This window comes from Dipodomys merriami, unplaced genomic scaffold (assembly GCF_024711535.1).
Source record: "Dipodomys merriami isolate MVZ:Mamm:240054 unplaced genomic scaffold, mDipMer1.0.p SCAF_3, whole genome shotgun sequence".
In the NCBI taxonomy this organism is placed as follows: domain Eukaryota; kingdom Metazoa; phylum Chordata; class Mammalia; order Rodentia; family Heteromyidae; genus Dipodomys; species Dipodomys merriami.
Window position 1 is genome coordinate 40,419,967 of NW_027204492.1, and position 16,439 is coordinate 40,436,405.

Below are 16,439 nucleotides of genomic sequence, written 5' to 3' on the forward strand. Positions count from 1 at the left end.
AGATCTGAGGATCGTGGTTCAAAGCCAGCCCGGGTAGGAAAGTCTGTGAAACTCTTGTCTCCAATAAACCACCAGAAAAAAAACTGGAAGTGTTGCTGTAGCTCAAGTGGTAGAGCCCTAGCCTTCAGCTGAAGAGCTGAGGGACAGCACTCAAGCCCAGTGTTCAAGCCCTGCTACCGACAAAAAAAAAAAAAAAAAAATTAAGTATAAGTCAGAATTTCCGGGTATGAACCCAATCAGCCACATGCTGCCTAAGTGACCTTCTGTGAGTTATTTCACTTTCCTCATCTGTAAAAAGCAGATAACAAGTGCCAATAAGTAGTCTTATCACCTTTTGCTAAGTGGTGGAGCTCCTCTAGAGAAGAATTCGACACCCCCAACCCACGTTGTATTAGAAAAACAACTAAGATTGACTTATTCAGTTATCTTTACATTACCAGATATACAAAAATATGTATATATCAATATTCCAGAACCTGAAAGAATCTGAAATCTCAAACACATGCAGTATTTTATGAGAAAATTAATCTTAGTTTCCAAACCACTGGACCACAGCACTCTGGGTATGCACTGCAGACTATAGGGAGCACTATTGTAAACACATATAAACAGGACCTAAAAAGTTAAAAATCTCACTCAAGATGCTTTATTATATCATGTTATCACTTTCTAAGTGTGCTATTGTATGGACCAATTTGTAAAAGAATTCTATTGACAACAGCATGTTACAGAAATATTCATTGAGCTTTAGTTTTGGTATTTTTCCTTTGCCAAGACATATATCTCTGGTTAAAAACAAATATGTGTGCTACCCATATACTCAAACCCATATACCCATACTCAATGCAAAAATGTTGATCAAAAGTGAGAGCTGTTGTTAAGATGTTTTAATTGATGCAATTCTTTTCAGCATAGTTCAGAAGAAGTTTATTTATTGTCCAAAAGAACAGGGAAATATATTTACTTTGACAACTTCACTACTTCCAGTTCTTAGCATGGTGCCTCACACAGATAGGTACCCAAAATATATGTGCTGTACAAATGAATGAATAGATTTTTACTAAACCATTAATTCCCAACAAGGACCAATTATAACTAATGGTCAGCATTTGAAATTAGACAGTGTGGCAAGAAAAAGATATGGAGGATTCAAACTGAAATCTTTGGCCTCATTAATATCAGGCTAACAACTGAGCTAACTAATGAAGTAGATGAATGTTTCTCTCAAAATGTACTTTTCTATTTTCATTGTTGGTATTTTATTAAACTTAGAGGATTTTTCAGCTTAGAAATAAGATAAAAGGACTCTACTCTTGTGACAACAGTGAATAATGAGGTGATTTAAAATGTTTTTTTAGTTCAATGAAGAAAATAATCTTTATCTCTCATTTTTACATGTTTCTAAAAACAAATTACTGAATAGTCTATCCTAATGTTCAACCCGATTCATTAAGTATCAGCAAGAAATTCTAAAAGTGTAGACTTTTTTTCTCATCAACTTCTACCTTGATAAAGTTCAGATAGAAGGTATGGAGGCCCTTACAAATACTTCTTGCACTGTGTGAACAAACAAGACTGGTTTAGTCAGCTATCTTTTTTCTGTGGGTGTGTGCATGTGTGTGTGTGCCAGCCCAGGGGGGCTTGAACTCAGGGCCTGGGTACTATCCCTGAACATTTTTGCTGAAGGCTGGTACTCTACCACTTGAGCCATAGATCCACTTCTGGGTTTTTTTTGGTGATTAATTGGAGATGAATCTCACAGATTTTCCTGACTGCGCTGGCTTTGAACTGTGATCTTCAAATCTCAGTTAGGAATACATTAGTGAACCATAGGCACCTGGCTACTCAGCTATCAAGAAAATGTTCCAAGTTCCACTAGATATATTTCTACCTTCCTTTTTTGTGGGTTATTTTTTTTTATTGTGAAAATACCATACAGAGGGGTTACAATTACATGGGCAAGATAATGAATACATTTCTTATCAAGCATTGTTGCCCCCTCTTTTGTTTCCCCTTCTCATCCCTTCCCATCTTCCCCTCCACCTACTCCCCCCCCTTCCTATGATTACATGTAAATAGGGAATAACAGTCCTCAGTGACCTACGGTAGTGACTTGCAAATACTCTGGGAATTCCAAAAGAGAAAATGAGTAGTACAATATAATTAAAGAATAGGAAAAAATAAGAGATGAATAGAAAATAAATCAGTTTAAATATTATACATATTTGAAAAGACAGCTGAAAAAAGGATCATGAAAAGCATTTTTTACCAGTTGAAAACAATAAAAATTAGATATTAGACATTTCTGAGTTTGGATGTGCCCTAGAAAGAATTTTGAACAATGTGTACTCCTCTTTCCTTGCTGTAGACAGAGCAAATCACTTCTTGTGCAGTAGGGTAGGGAATATATAAACTGCTAAGCACATAGATCAGATTGTCAAAATACTAGCTGTAATAAGAAATGTTTTCTTTTTAGAAAATAAAAACAATGAAGATGAATGAAGAAAGCTTACAGGAATTTTGGGGACAGTATTAAATAGCAAATATTTACGTTATTGAATATTAAGATAAACTCAGTAAATGTCAAAGGGGAAGAAAGTTTATTCAAAGCAATAATAACAGAAAATATGCCAAGCCTAGAGAAGAATACAGATATCTAGATACTGAAATGTTAAGGTCATCAACAAATGTCCATGAAAAATGGAAATAAACACATTGTTCATGGATTGGAAGAACCAATATAGTTAAAAGGTCTTACAAAGTAACCTACAGATTCAATGAAATCCCTTGCAAAATAGCAATGCCATTTTTAAAGCAGCTACACAAACATCCTAATATTTATATGGAACCATGAACAAACTGAAAAACCATCCTGTGCAAAAACAACACAGCAGAAGGTCTTATACTAATTGACTTCAAAATATACTACAAAGCTGTAGAAATTTAAAAAGTTTTTGGCATCTGCATAAATGCAGACCCTTATACCAAGTGAATAGAAAAGGAAGTCCAGGAAGTGGAGCTGTGGCTTAAAGTGGTAAAGCACTAGCCTTGAGCAAAAGAGCTCAGAGAGAGCGCCCAAACCCCAATTTCAAGTGCCATGACCAGAAGAGAGAGAGAGAGAGAGAGAGAGACAGACAGACAGACAGACAGACAGACAGACAGACAGACAGACAGAGACAGACAGAGAACAGAGAGAAAGAAAGAGAGAAAGATAGAAAGACAGAAAGAAAAAAGAAAGAAAGAGAGAGAGAAAGAGAGAGAGAAAGAGAGAGAGAAAGAGAGAGAGAAAGAGAGAAAGAAAGAAAGAAAGAAAGAAAGAAAGAAAGAGAGAAAGAGAGAAAGAAAGAAAGAAAGAAAGAAAGAAAGAAAGAAAGAAAGAAAGAAAGAAAGAAAGAAAGAAAGAAAGAAAGGAAGGAAGGAAGGAAGGAAGGGAGCGAGGGAGGGAGGGAGGGAGGGAGGGAGGGGGGGAGAGAGGGAGGGAGGGAAGGAGGGAAAAGAAAAGAGAACCCAGAATTACACTAATTAATGTATAGCCAATTGATTTTCAACAAAGGTGCTAACGACAGGTACTCAAGAAAGAACAATGTTTTCAGTGAATTTTTCTGGGAAATTGGATATCCATGTGGAAGAATTAAACTAAACTCCATCTCTCCAGTTATATACATCAATTCAAATAGGTTGAACACTTAAAGTTAAGATGATAAACTCTGAAAGTTGTACAAAAAAAGATTGGGATTGTTTTGGAACATTGAAATAGGCAGATTTTGGATAAAGCCACCAAACCATAGGAAGCATAGACAGGTAGAATAATATACACTTCTATCAAGCAAACAAGATTTCAAACTAGGCATATGAAAAATGGTTTTCTGCCTGTATATAAAGAAACTCATCAATATAAAAAAAAACAAATAATCTGAATAAAAGGGGAATAGATCTAAGCAGACATTTTCAAAATGACATACAAATGGCAATGATGTATTTGAAAAAATTCAGCATTACTAATACTCAGGAAATATAAATGGAAACTGAAATATGACTTCCCTTCAATAAAAATAGCCATTGTCAAAATACCATAGATAAATGCTGGTAAGAATGTGGAGTATACGAATCCCTTATATACTGTTGGTGAGGATGTCAATTAGTACAGATATTAGAGAAACAGTTGTCAAGTTTCTGAAAAAGTTAAAAATAAAACAATAATCCAACAGTCACACTACTGACTATAAGAAATTAATATGTTGAGATGAGCTGAAGGGAGTTCCGGGAAGATGGCAGAGGAGAAGCTGGAATCTGAACAAGCTCTCGCATAGAAAGCAGTTTTAGAGTTCCAGTGAACAGTCCTAAGCCAGAGAATCACACCAAGTGTGCCATCACAGGACAGAGTTAGACAAGAGAGGGAAAGCCAAGGCAAGAAGACACATCTGAGCACTTGCCAGCACCGGCGGCGGTGGCGGCAGGGTTGTGGCGGAGTCCGCAGCCGGAGCCATACCTGAGCGCTCACACAGAGAGTCCTGGACGAAGGAGACAGATGCAGCGGGCGAGCGGATTCTACTCAACAACAGCAAGAACCAACAAGGAGCGGACATCTTCATCCTGCAGTTTGCAGACCAGAGACGACCCAGGATCCAAGACTCGGCGTGAGTACAAGCCCGATGTCCTCACTCCTTCTCAGGGAGCAGAGGAGGGAAGGCCACCCCTCCCCCCCCAGCACCGGTGATCTCCATCTTGGATACCAACAAAGCTCGGAGCAGCTGCCAGCTCAAACTCAGGCCTTGGAATAAAACCAGTCATTTAGCAGGTCACAAGAACTTAACGGCGAAGTGACCTGCCAGACTCAGCTCCATCCAGGGAAAAGTCACCCAGCTCAGGCACCAGACATTGGAGTGGCTTTCCTCACTGGGTAACCAGAGCCAGAGGCTGCCCCTCCCTCTAGCAGCCTCAACAATCAATTGAAAAACAGAAACCCTGAGAATGGCTCCAAGCTAGGCTCTGTGAGTTTTTTCACAAAATAGCCCCAGGGAAAAGCTACTGATTGTTGAAAGGCCTCAACTCTACCCAGAACCTAGCCTCACCACTGCATCCCCCTCTTTTGTGATTCTCAAAGCAGATCACCCTCCCATTAAACTAATCTGGGAGGGGGATCTCAAAATCTTGGGTAAAGCAGAGTATTTTTCTGCCTGTTCGAACAAACTGACTTAAGAAACCAATCAAGCCACAGGACCTCAAGCTGACCAGAGACTCCAACAAGAGGCTGGTTACAGACAAAAGGGAGATACAGGATTCTTCCCACCCCTCCCAAAAAAATAAAAATAAAAAAAATAAAAGAACTTTTTTCTTCTTCTTCTTTTCTTTTTTTTTTTCTTTTTTTTGGTACCTTATATATATAAAAAATTGTTTTTCCTTTTCTAAAAATTTTATTAATCTTTAATTTTTGCCTTTTTTGAAAAAATAATTGTTTTCCAGTAACTTTTTTTTCCTCTTATAATTTTTATTTTAGGAATACGTGAATGTGCGTTTTCCTTTCTTTTCTTGTCTTCTTTCTCTTTCTCTTTCTTTCTTAACTATCTTTTTGTTTTTTGTATTTTGTCTAGCTCTACTGAACTTCTGATCTTTTTTTCTCTCTTTCTTGTCCTTTGCACCTTTTCCTCTTTTGATCTTCTTTATGTGACTTAACTCTTGTCCTGCACATCCTCAGATAAACCAGTAGTTAACTAGTAGACCCTATCCCCCATTGTGTACACACTTAATCCACAAATTTATTACTCAATTCAAAACCTCCGAGACTTAAATCCTTAATAGCAGTACTACCTCTTTATACCTATATAATATTTTAAGCATTTTTTAAAGTTTTCACTTCTCCTCTATGTCCCTTCCCTTTTCTTAATATACTCACATTCCTCTCTAAATAGATGGTCTTTTAATCTCCATAATAATATTAATTTTTACTTTTCTCTTTTTTTTGGGTCTCTTTTCATTTCCTTTACCCTTTCTTCTTTTTCTCTCTCTTTCTCTACTTGCATCCTACCAAACCTATTTCCGGCATTGGGATTAGGACTTAGTTAACTCTCCCTGTGCCTCCCCACACCAATCTATTCCTATTTTTTACCCATATCTCTCCCTAACCCTAATAATTTCTGGTTTTCCAAATTCTTCTCTGCGGTTCGAAGCCCATTAACATATACTTGTTTGATGTTGAATAGATGTATCTGTTGAACTAGATTGTATCTGTAGATTATTGACTGTACAAATGCAAACTTTGATTGATGGTTGCCTTAAGATAGTGTTATAGCACAAAACTGGTGCTATTTTCATCTCAAATGGGCAGAGTAAGCCAGAAAAACACAAGAAAAATGGCACATCCGGATATCTCAATTCCCAATCTTGACAATCAGGGGTCAGAACAGATGATGAATAATCCAGAGGAGAGTTCCCAAATAGCTCTACAAACACTGCTGGCAAACATGATAAACGAGAAGTTTGACAACTGACAAAGGACTCTGTATGAGCGTGAAAGGGAGAGAGAGGAGGCATCCCAAAAGTTTATACAGGAATATCATAAGCGTGAGGAAGCCACTCAAAAACTGATACAGGATTTGCGTGAACAGCTTGAGAATACTCAAAGAGAAAGGGAGGAATGGCATGAGCAGGCTGAGAACACTCAGAAAACTTCAGGAATCCCACGAACAGGAAGAAAGAGAACTACAGGAAACCCACGAACGGGAGGAAGCTAATCAAAGAGTAATTCAGGAATTGAGAGACCAGGTAGAGAATACACAAAGATCACTAAAGGCATTCATGGAATCCATTAACAAAGAGCTGAAGGAAGTCAGGGAGACCACAAAGGGAATGGTGAATGGAACCCAACAGAAGGAATGGGAGTCCAAAGAAATCATAACCAATCAACTAAGTGATTTGAGAACAAACACTGAACACCAAATTAAGGAAGTAAAGAAATTCATACAAGACTTAAAACAGAGCTTCAACAAAGAACTTGAAGCCATCAAAGCTGACCAATTAGAAGGAAAAGAGATAAAAAAACAAAGTAGAGAGTCTTGACAGCAGGTGAGACCATGCAGAAGATCGAATCTCAGGGATTGAAGACAGCCTAGATATTATAGAGAAAGAACATACAACCATCCAAGAAAAGTCCAAGAAATATGATAGATCTATCCAAAACCTGGAAGACACCATCAGAAGGCCTAATCTAAGGATAATGGGTGTAGAGGAGCACCTAGAAACAGAAGTTAATGGTCTAGGAAATTTGTTTAACAGGATCCTAGCAGAGAACTTCCCAAACATACAAAAAGATAGGCCTATTCAGATTCAAGAAGCTTTTAGAACCCCAAATAGACCAGACCAGAAAAGGACATCCCACTGTCACATTATAATCCACACAGGATTAACTCAGACCAAGGAAAAGATCCTTAATGCTGCCAAGGAGAAAAGGGTAATCACCTATAAAGGGAAACCAACTAGAATCACCTCAGATTTCTCAGCAGAGACAATCAAAGCAAGAAGAGCCTGGAATGATGTATGCCATGCCCTAAAAACAAACAACTATCAACCAAGAATACTGTACCCAGCTAAACTCTCCTTCATAACTGAAGGCCAAATAAAAACCATAGCAAAGAAAAATTGAAACAATACATCTCCACCAAACCAACCCTACAAATGATTCTTAAAGATGTCCTACACATAAAAAACCAACAAGACCGCAATAAAGGCCAAGAAACTGCACCCAAACGGAGAATCCAAGAACCATAGGAAGAACCCAGTTTTGGCAGCCCCCAAGAAGGTGGATAACATGGCAGGAACACCCAAATACCTCTCAATCCTATCTCTTAACGTTAATGGACTGAACTCTCCAAGTAAGCGACATAGACTGTCTAGTTGGATTAAAAAACAAGACCCTTCTATCTGCTGGCTGCAGGAGTCACATCTTGCCTGTAAAAACAAACACATTTTCAATGTTAAAGGCTGAAACAAAAACTACCAAGCAAACGGCCCACATAAACAGACGGGAGTTGCAATCCTAATATCAGATAAAATAGACTTCAAATTAAAATTCGTGAGAAGAGATAAAATGCTACATACTAATTAAAGGATCTCTCCTTCAGGAGGATATTACCATTCAAATATCTATTCGCCAAACAATGGAGCACCCAAATTTATCAAAGAAACACTACTTTCCCTCAAATCCCATATAGATGCAAAGACATTAATTGTTGGGGATTTTAACACACCACTCTCCCCACTAGATAGATCAACTCAGCAAAAACTCAACAGAGAAACCGCAGATCTAAACAGCTGCATAGATCAACTAGACTTAACAGACATCTACCGAACATTTCACCCAGCAGCATCAGAATACACGTTTTTCTCAGCGGCACATGGAACGTTTTCTAAAATAGACCACATTTTAGGCCACAAAGCAAACTTGTCTAAATTCAGAAACATTGAAGTTATACCTTGTATTCTCTCTGACCACAAGGGAATAAAATTAGAACTCAACACCAAAAGCCACCAAAGAAAGTCCGGCATCACATGGAGGCTGAACAACACACTGCTGAATCATGAGTGGGTCATGGAAGAGATTAGAAAGGAAATTAAAATGTTCATGCTATTCAACAAAAATGAACACACAAATTACCAGCTCCTCTGGGACACAGCAAAAGCAGTACTCAGAGGCAAGTTTATAGCTCTGAGCTCCTACATCAACAAATTGGAGAGATCTGAAACTAACAATTTAAAGACACATCTAAACCTCCTTGAAAAAGAGCAGCAAGATAAACCCCAATTCAGTAGATGGAAAGAAATAATCAAAATTAAATCAGAATTAAATGAATTAGAATCCAAAAAAACTATAGAAAGAATCAACAAAACAAAGAGTTGGTTCTTCGAAAAAAAAACAAAATTGACAGACACTTAGCAAATCTTATCAGAAAAAGAAGAGAACACACCCAAATTAATAAACTCAGAGATGAGAATGAAAACATCACCATGGAAACAACCAAGATTCAGAACATTATAAGGGAATACTTCTCAAAACTTTATGCTAATAAGTTTGAGAACTTGACAGAAATGGACCTTTTCCTAGCAAATATTGACATGCCAAAACTAAACCAAGAGGAGTTAAACTATCTTAACAGGCCCATATCAAGCACTGAAATAGAAACAGCAATGAGAGACCTCCCAGCTAAGAAAAGTCCAGGACCAGATGGTTTCACAGCGGAATTTTACAAGGCCTTCAAAGCAGAGCTCACACCAATACTGCTCCAACTGTTCAATGAAATTGAAAGAGAAAGCTCACTACCGAACACATTCTATGAAGCCATCATAACCCTCATCCCAAAACCAGGCAGGGACTCATCAAAGAAAGAGAACTATAGACCCATTTCTTTGATGAATATTGATGCAAAATTTCTAAACAAAATTTTGGCCAATCGACTTCAACAATTCATCCAAAAAATCATACACCATGATCAAACAGGATTCATTTCAGGGATGCAAAGCTGGTTCAATATATGCAAATCAATTAATATTATTCATCACATCAACAGAAGCAAGAATAAGAACCACATGGTTATCTCAATAGATGCAGAAAAAGCATTCGACAAGATCCAACACCCCTTCATGATGAAGGTTTTTGAAAAATTAGGAATCCATGGAACATTCCTCAATACAATAAAGGCTGTATATGACAAACCTACAGCCAGCATTATACTCAATGGTGAAAAACTAAAGCCATTTCCTCTTAACTCAGGAACAAGACAAGGATGCCCACTCTCTCTACTTCTCTTCAATCTAGTATTAGAATGCCTAGCTACAGCAATAAGACAAGATGCAGATATAAAGGGGATCCAAATAGGGAAAGAAGAAATAAAACTCTCCCTCTTTGCAGATGACATGATCTTGTATTTAAAGAATCCCATAGACTCCACTCCCAAATTACTCAAGCTGATTCAAAACTTTGGCAAAGTAGCAGGTTATAAAATTAACCCCCCAAAATCAATGGCTTTTCTGTATGCCAACAATGAGAAAAGTGTGGCTGGAATTAGGAAAGCAACTCCATTTGTAATAGCCTCACAAAAAATAAAATACCTAGGAATTAACTTAACTAAAGAAGTGAAGGACCTCTATGATGAAAACTTTAAAATCTTGAAAAAGGAAATCAACACAGAACTAAAAAAATGGCAAAGCCTCCCATGCTCCTGGATTGGCAAGATTAACATCGTGAAAATGGCAATACTTCCCAAGGCTATCTACAAATTCAACGCAATACCTATCAAAATTCCAACCTCATTCTTCAAGGATATAGAAGAGGCAATCCAAAAATTCATATGGAACAATAAAAGACCCCGAATAGCAAAAACGGTCCTCAACGGAAAGAACACTGCTGGAGGAATATCAATACCAAATTTCAAACTCTACTATAAAGCCATAGTAATCAAAACAGCTTGGTATTGTCATAAGAACAGACCTCAGGACCAATGGAATAGAATTGAAAACCCAGAAATGAACCTACAGACCTATAGCCATCTAATCTTCGATAATGGAGCTAAAACAATAGAATGGAAGAAAGACAGCCTCTTCAGTAAATGGTGCTGGCAAAATTGGTTAACTACATGTAGAAAACTTAAGCTAGATCCTTATATATCACCCTGCACCAGAATCAACTCCAAATGGATCAAAGACTTTGAAGTCAAAGCAGACACTCTGAAAACATTACAGCATGGAATAGGAGAAACCCTAGGTCTCCTTGGCTCAGGCCAAAATTTTTTGAATAGAGACCCGGAAACACAACAAATCAAAGAAAGGTTGGACAAATGGGATTGCATAAAGTTGCAGAGCTTTTGCAGGGCAAATGACATAGCTAGCAAGATCAATAGAAAGCCCACCGATTGGGAGAAGATCTTTATTAGCCATACAAGGGACAAGGGTCTCATATCTAAAATATACTTGGAACTCAAAAACTTAAACCCCCCAACAACAAATCCTCAAAGAAACAACTGCCCAATAAATAAGTGGGCGAAAGACTTAAAGAGAAACTTCTCTGAAGAAGAAAGAAGGATGGCCAATAGACACATGAAGAAATGTTCAACATCCCTAGCCATAAATGAAATGCAAATCAAAACAACATTGAGATATCACCTCACACCAGTTAGAATGTCAAAAATCAAGAACTCTAACAACAACAGATGCTGGAGGGGATGTGGACAGAAAGGAACCTTACTTCATTGTTGGTGGGAATGTCAACTTGTTCAACCACTTTGGAAAGCATTATGTAGGTTCCTCAAAAGACTTCACATAGATCTTCCCTATGACCCAGCAATCCCACTTTTGGGCATTTACCCAAATGTTTACAAACAAGACCACACTAAAGCTACCAGCACAACAATGTTTGTTGCAGCATTATTTACCATAGCTAAGATATGGAACCAACCCAGATGTCCCTCGGTAGATGAATGGATCAAGAAAATGTGGTATATATACACAATGGAATTCAGAAAGAATGACATTGCCCCATTTGTTAGGAAATGGAAAAACTTGGAAAAAATTATATTAAGGGAAGTAAGCCAGGCCCAAAGAAGCATAGGTCCCATGGTTTCCCTTATTTGCAATATCTAGTATATGTATGAGTCAAGAGGAAAAGGTCAGATAATGTGAGGTCAGGAAAATGAACCCTTAGATATATATTTTAATGTTTTTTTCTTTTGTACATGTGTTTCTAACGCATTTATAAGATTATTTCTTTGTTACTTTGTGTGTCCCTCCCCCACAGTATAACCCCTGCTTTCACTATATTTGATGTCAGTATAACTTGTGGAGGAGATGGGGAAAAACCAGTTGTTTAAGGATACAGGTGGACCTGTTGCAACAATGAGAAATACAAGTTGTCATATCCAAAACGAGGTTTACAACGTCGGTGCAGGTGGGGGGGGGAAGGGGGGGAAGGAGAAGGATTGGGATTGGGGGGGAGGGGGGAGGCTGGGAAGGGATGTGAAGGGTAAACCAAAGGAGGAGGGTCCAATGCTTGGTAAGAAATGTACGCATTATCCTGCCCATTTAATTGTAACCCTCTGTACAGTATGTTCACAAATAAAATTAAATTAAATTAAAAAAAAAAATTAATATGTTGAAAACAGTCCTTATTTCATGGAACACTGCTCACAATAGCTAAGAAATATAAAACAATTTTGTATGCATCAGCTGATGAAATAATAAAGAATATGTGGTATGTAAACAGAGTGGGAATACTAGTCTACTTTAGAAAATGAAATCTTGTCATTTGTGACTACTTGGAAAGATCTAAAGAATATGATGTTAAATGAAATAAGCCAGGCACAGAAAGATAATTACTATATGATCCAATTCATTTGTGGAAATCACATAAAACTTGAGAGCAGACATAGTTATCACAGGCTGGAAGTGGGGGGAGGGACCTGGAGGATAATAAGTATTAACTTCCAGTTTGATGTCAACAAGAAGTTCTGATGAGCTATTATTACAAAGTAGAGCAACTATAATTAACTCTTCATTATATATTTCAAGTAACAAGGAAAGAAGCCTTTGACTGCTCTTACTATATATGCCAAATATTTGAGGAGGCAAGTACATTTAAATTGATTTTTAAATGTCAGTATGTATACATGTATCAAAATACTACATGTTACCTCCCATACTATGCACAAATTTATGTTTCCATGTATCAGATAAAGGAAAATTGAATTATAAATACAAATAAAATTTAATATTTAAGCAGAGCTGCAGAAACGTTTTGTTTTACACTTATTGGTTCATTTGTACACAGAGTAAATTGCTTTGGTAGGCAATGCTGATAGGCATGCTTAGAGATATAAAGAAAAGGGATAAAGCAGAATTTAGCAGACAGAAAATGTGAGATAGCAGAATGAATTACTATACAAGGAGTGTGATAACCTGAGGTTTACCTTTACCTTCTAACTTATGGGAAGGTCAACATCCTTTCCTCACCTATAAAATTGAAATAAATCCTTCTTACTATCACATTTCAAAGGCTCTTCTGCACTACTCTTGCATCTTATAGAAGCATCCATTACCAAAAAGGATTCATTGCAGAAAAGGGTAGTAATTCAGAAAATGGACTCTGAACTGAGCACAGTGACAACAACTGCAATCTTAGCTCTCCTGGTAGAGGACCTGCTTATTAGTGTACTAATAAGCCCTAAATTTAAACTCTAGTAACACCAAAAGAATACTCTGGAATCATATTGCATTGAACATTATTTAGGCTTGTTACTATGTAATTTAACACAAATTATAATTTTCTATGCCATTTGTCTTCTATTAAATAACCATAAGTGCACATACCATATAAAATTGCACTGAAATTTAAATGAGATAATATAGAGACCATAGAGTAAAACCATATGGCCTGCATAAATAAATAAATAAATCTGCAAAAAATATACAGACCAATCTTAGTATAGTGAATGGCATTTGACAAGTACTGAGCATAATAGGAAGGAGGCTCGTGATGGCATGATGGGATCTATTAAATTACCTACAGTATATGTTTACATATAGTAAACATCATTCTTCCTTTCTGTCATAATATTATATCTGTTCAGAAAAAAATGGGAAGATGGCATCGTTCTGAACTTACATTTGGTATTTATTGTGCACTTCCCCAGGGGAGAACAAGCTTTCCAAATGTGATCTCACCTTACAGTTGTGGAAAGTAGGACTTAATGCTTTCCTGTGAGGGGGGGAGGGTCTTTAGAATTCTAGACAATCAACTCCATCCCTTACATATATTTGGGCCCAACACTGTACAGGGCACCTATACAAAAGACTTGGATACCTGTGTCTCTCCTATATAGATCTGCATAGTGTGTCAACTTCTGTGGCTCAGTCCTGCTATAGAATCATGGGGCTCCAGGATAGCAGCCAAAAAAGCATAACTGGACAGTTCTATACTTATTCTCTGCTTCCCCTAAAGAGCCATTATCTGATTTTGTCTGCTATAGTCTAGGTCCAGGAAAACTGAAAAGATGTTGTTTTGCTTTGTTTTGCTTTGGTGGTGTGGCTTGAACTCAGGGCCTGGGCGCTGTCCCTGTCAAGGCTAGCACTCTACCACTTTGAGCCTCAGGTGCACTTCCAGTTTTCTGGTGGTTCATTCGAGATAGAGTCTTAGGGGGGCTTTTCTGCCCCGGCTGGCTTCAAATCCTGATCCTCATATCTCAGCCTCTTGAGCTGCTAAAACTACAGGCATGAGCCACTAGCACCCTTGCTGAAACTGAAAAGTTTCAACTCTGCCTATTGCAGAGGCTCTTTAGTTTTGGTTCAGTTTCAAGTCATAAGGAAAAGACTGGCAAGAAAATGGAAGGCAGCAGTTAAGCAGAGTTAGGGTATTTCTCCAGTCCACTCCCTCATATGTACCCTAAGGTTATAGTTCTTGAAAGGCCCTATCCAGTCTTGCCAGGCTCCAGTACCATTGCTCCTTCCTCTTGTCATAACAGCCCTTAGTAAAACAACAGTTTTCTCCTTTGTTGGTTTCCTCAGCCATGTACACCTCTCTGTAAGTAAACCCTTCATTCAGTGATCTTCCACTAAATCACTGAATGTGGTTTATATTTCCAGCTAAATATAACCCTGTTCACACTTATTGTGCCAACCTAATCTCTCTCCTTTGCCTTCTCTGAAGTGTAGATGGTGGTAACAGACTTTATTCTTAGTGCTACTAGTAGTAATAACAGGCTTCTGCTTCTAACAGTAAATAGTTTCCACATGTCTAAAATTATTTACTTTATGTGTTATTTAAATCTTTGTCCTTCATCTCATTTGTTGGGGTGGAAGGAGACAATTTTAGCAATTGGAGAGTGATGAAATTGCTTGGACTTCTACGAAAGAAATACCTGAAAATCAATGGTAAATCCAGATCATATTTCTAAGTGGTTTCATTTGCATCTGTTGATTCTCAGTAAAATACTTAAAACCAAAAACCAGTTAGGGAAATCATTCCCTTTCTCTATCCCAAAACCTGCTATTGACTGATGCAAAAATTCATTGGACACCATCCTGAGTTACCTTGTACCACACAACATCGGGCTCCTGATCAGACTTTTTGAAGTCATCCATGTCTGGGCAGGAGATCTCCTTTCTTTTAGTGACTTCGGATTTTTCTAAATAGCGGATCCTGCTGTTGTAGCACAGGCCTGATTCATTTTCTGCAACAGTCAAGGACATTGACACCTTCATGCAATAAGTTGAGTTTCTGTGGGAATAGAGAAATAAGAAAATGGCTTTATTGGGTGTTTACAACTTAGTGTTCTATATATTTCAAGATTATTGACTTTTCTGTGTAGTACTTTGTCTAAAAATCGGAAACAACCTATAAACAACACATAGCAATTTTCTACTTCAACCAACAAAATGATATTAAACAAAATAGTAATATGGGCACCAATGGCTGTGAGGTAGCTTCAGAGCTAAACAGAAGAGATGTACTCATCTAATGGACTGTAACACAGACTTCTTTCCCAGTAACAAATATTGCTATATTGAAAATTTGAACAAAAATCTGTGAAACAAATGTTATAACTGGGACTGTAGTCATCTCTGCTATCCATAGTTCTTTAACAATTATTCCAGAAGTTGTGGATTTTATAAATGATTTTGAAGCCTACATTTCCTTTCATAAGATACATGCAGAAAATGAGATTAACAGAGATTGTACTTGTTAGTTTATATAGGTTTGTTTTTTTTAGTGATATTGCCTGTACAAAAGGGGTTCACCTTAGTATTCCATAAGTTTTTAAGATGCTTACTAATATTTATTTATGTGTCTTGGTCATCAGTGTGTTTACTTGTACATTTATAGGCACATTCTATTTATCATAAATGAGGGAAACAATGTAGCCTATGTTTCTTTAGTTCTGGCTAACTTTGCCTAATACACTATTTTCCATTACTTTACAAATGATACAATACCATTCTTTCTGATGGATGAATAAAATTCCATTTTACACACACACACACACACACACACACACACACACACACACACACACACACACACACACACACACACACACACACACCATTTCTTGATCCATTCATCCACCGAGGGACATCTAGGTGGATTCCATATCTTGGCTATGGTAAACAATGCTGCAGTAAAATGGTTGCGCTGGTGGCTTTAATTTGGACTGGTTTGTTCCATTAGATAAATGCCCAAGAGTGGTATTGCTGCGTCATAGAGGAACTCTGTGCAGAGTCTTTTGAGGAAACTCCATACTACTTTCCAGAGTGGCTGAACAAGTTTATAGTCCCACCAACAGTGTAAGAGTTCCCTTTTGGCCACTATCATTATTTGTTATTGTTAGTTTTCCTGATAATGGCCTTGATAAATTATATAGGACCCTAATCATTAACATGCAGAGGCGAAAGAAGGCTAA

General features: G+C 37.5%; 1 protein-coding gene across 1 annotated transcript in view; it reads right to left on the minus strand.

The window, feature by feature from the left end:
* Il1rapl2 (interleukin 1 receptor accessory protein like 2) overlaps positions 1-16,439 on the minus strand; it is a 1,139,514-nt gene that overhangs the window by 480,163 nt on the left and 642,912 nt on the right. Inside the window, exon 4 of the mRNA XM_070038998.1 lies at positions 15,070-15,256. Coding sequence (XP_069895099.1) covers positions 15,070-15,256 — 187 coding nt within the window. The remainder of the gene's footprint in view (positions 1-15,069; positions 15,257-16,439) is intronic.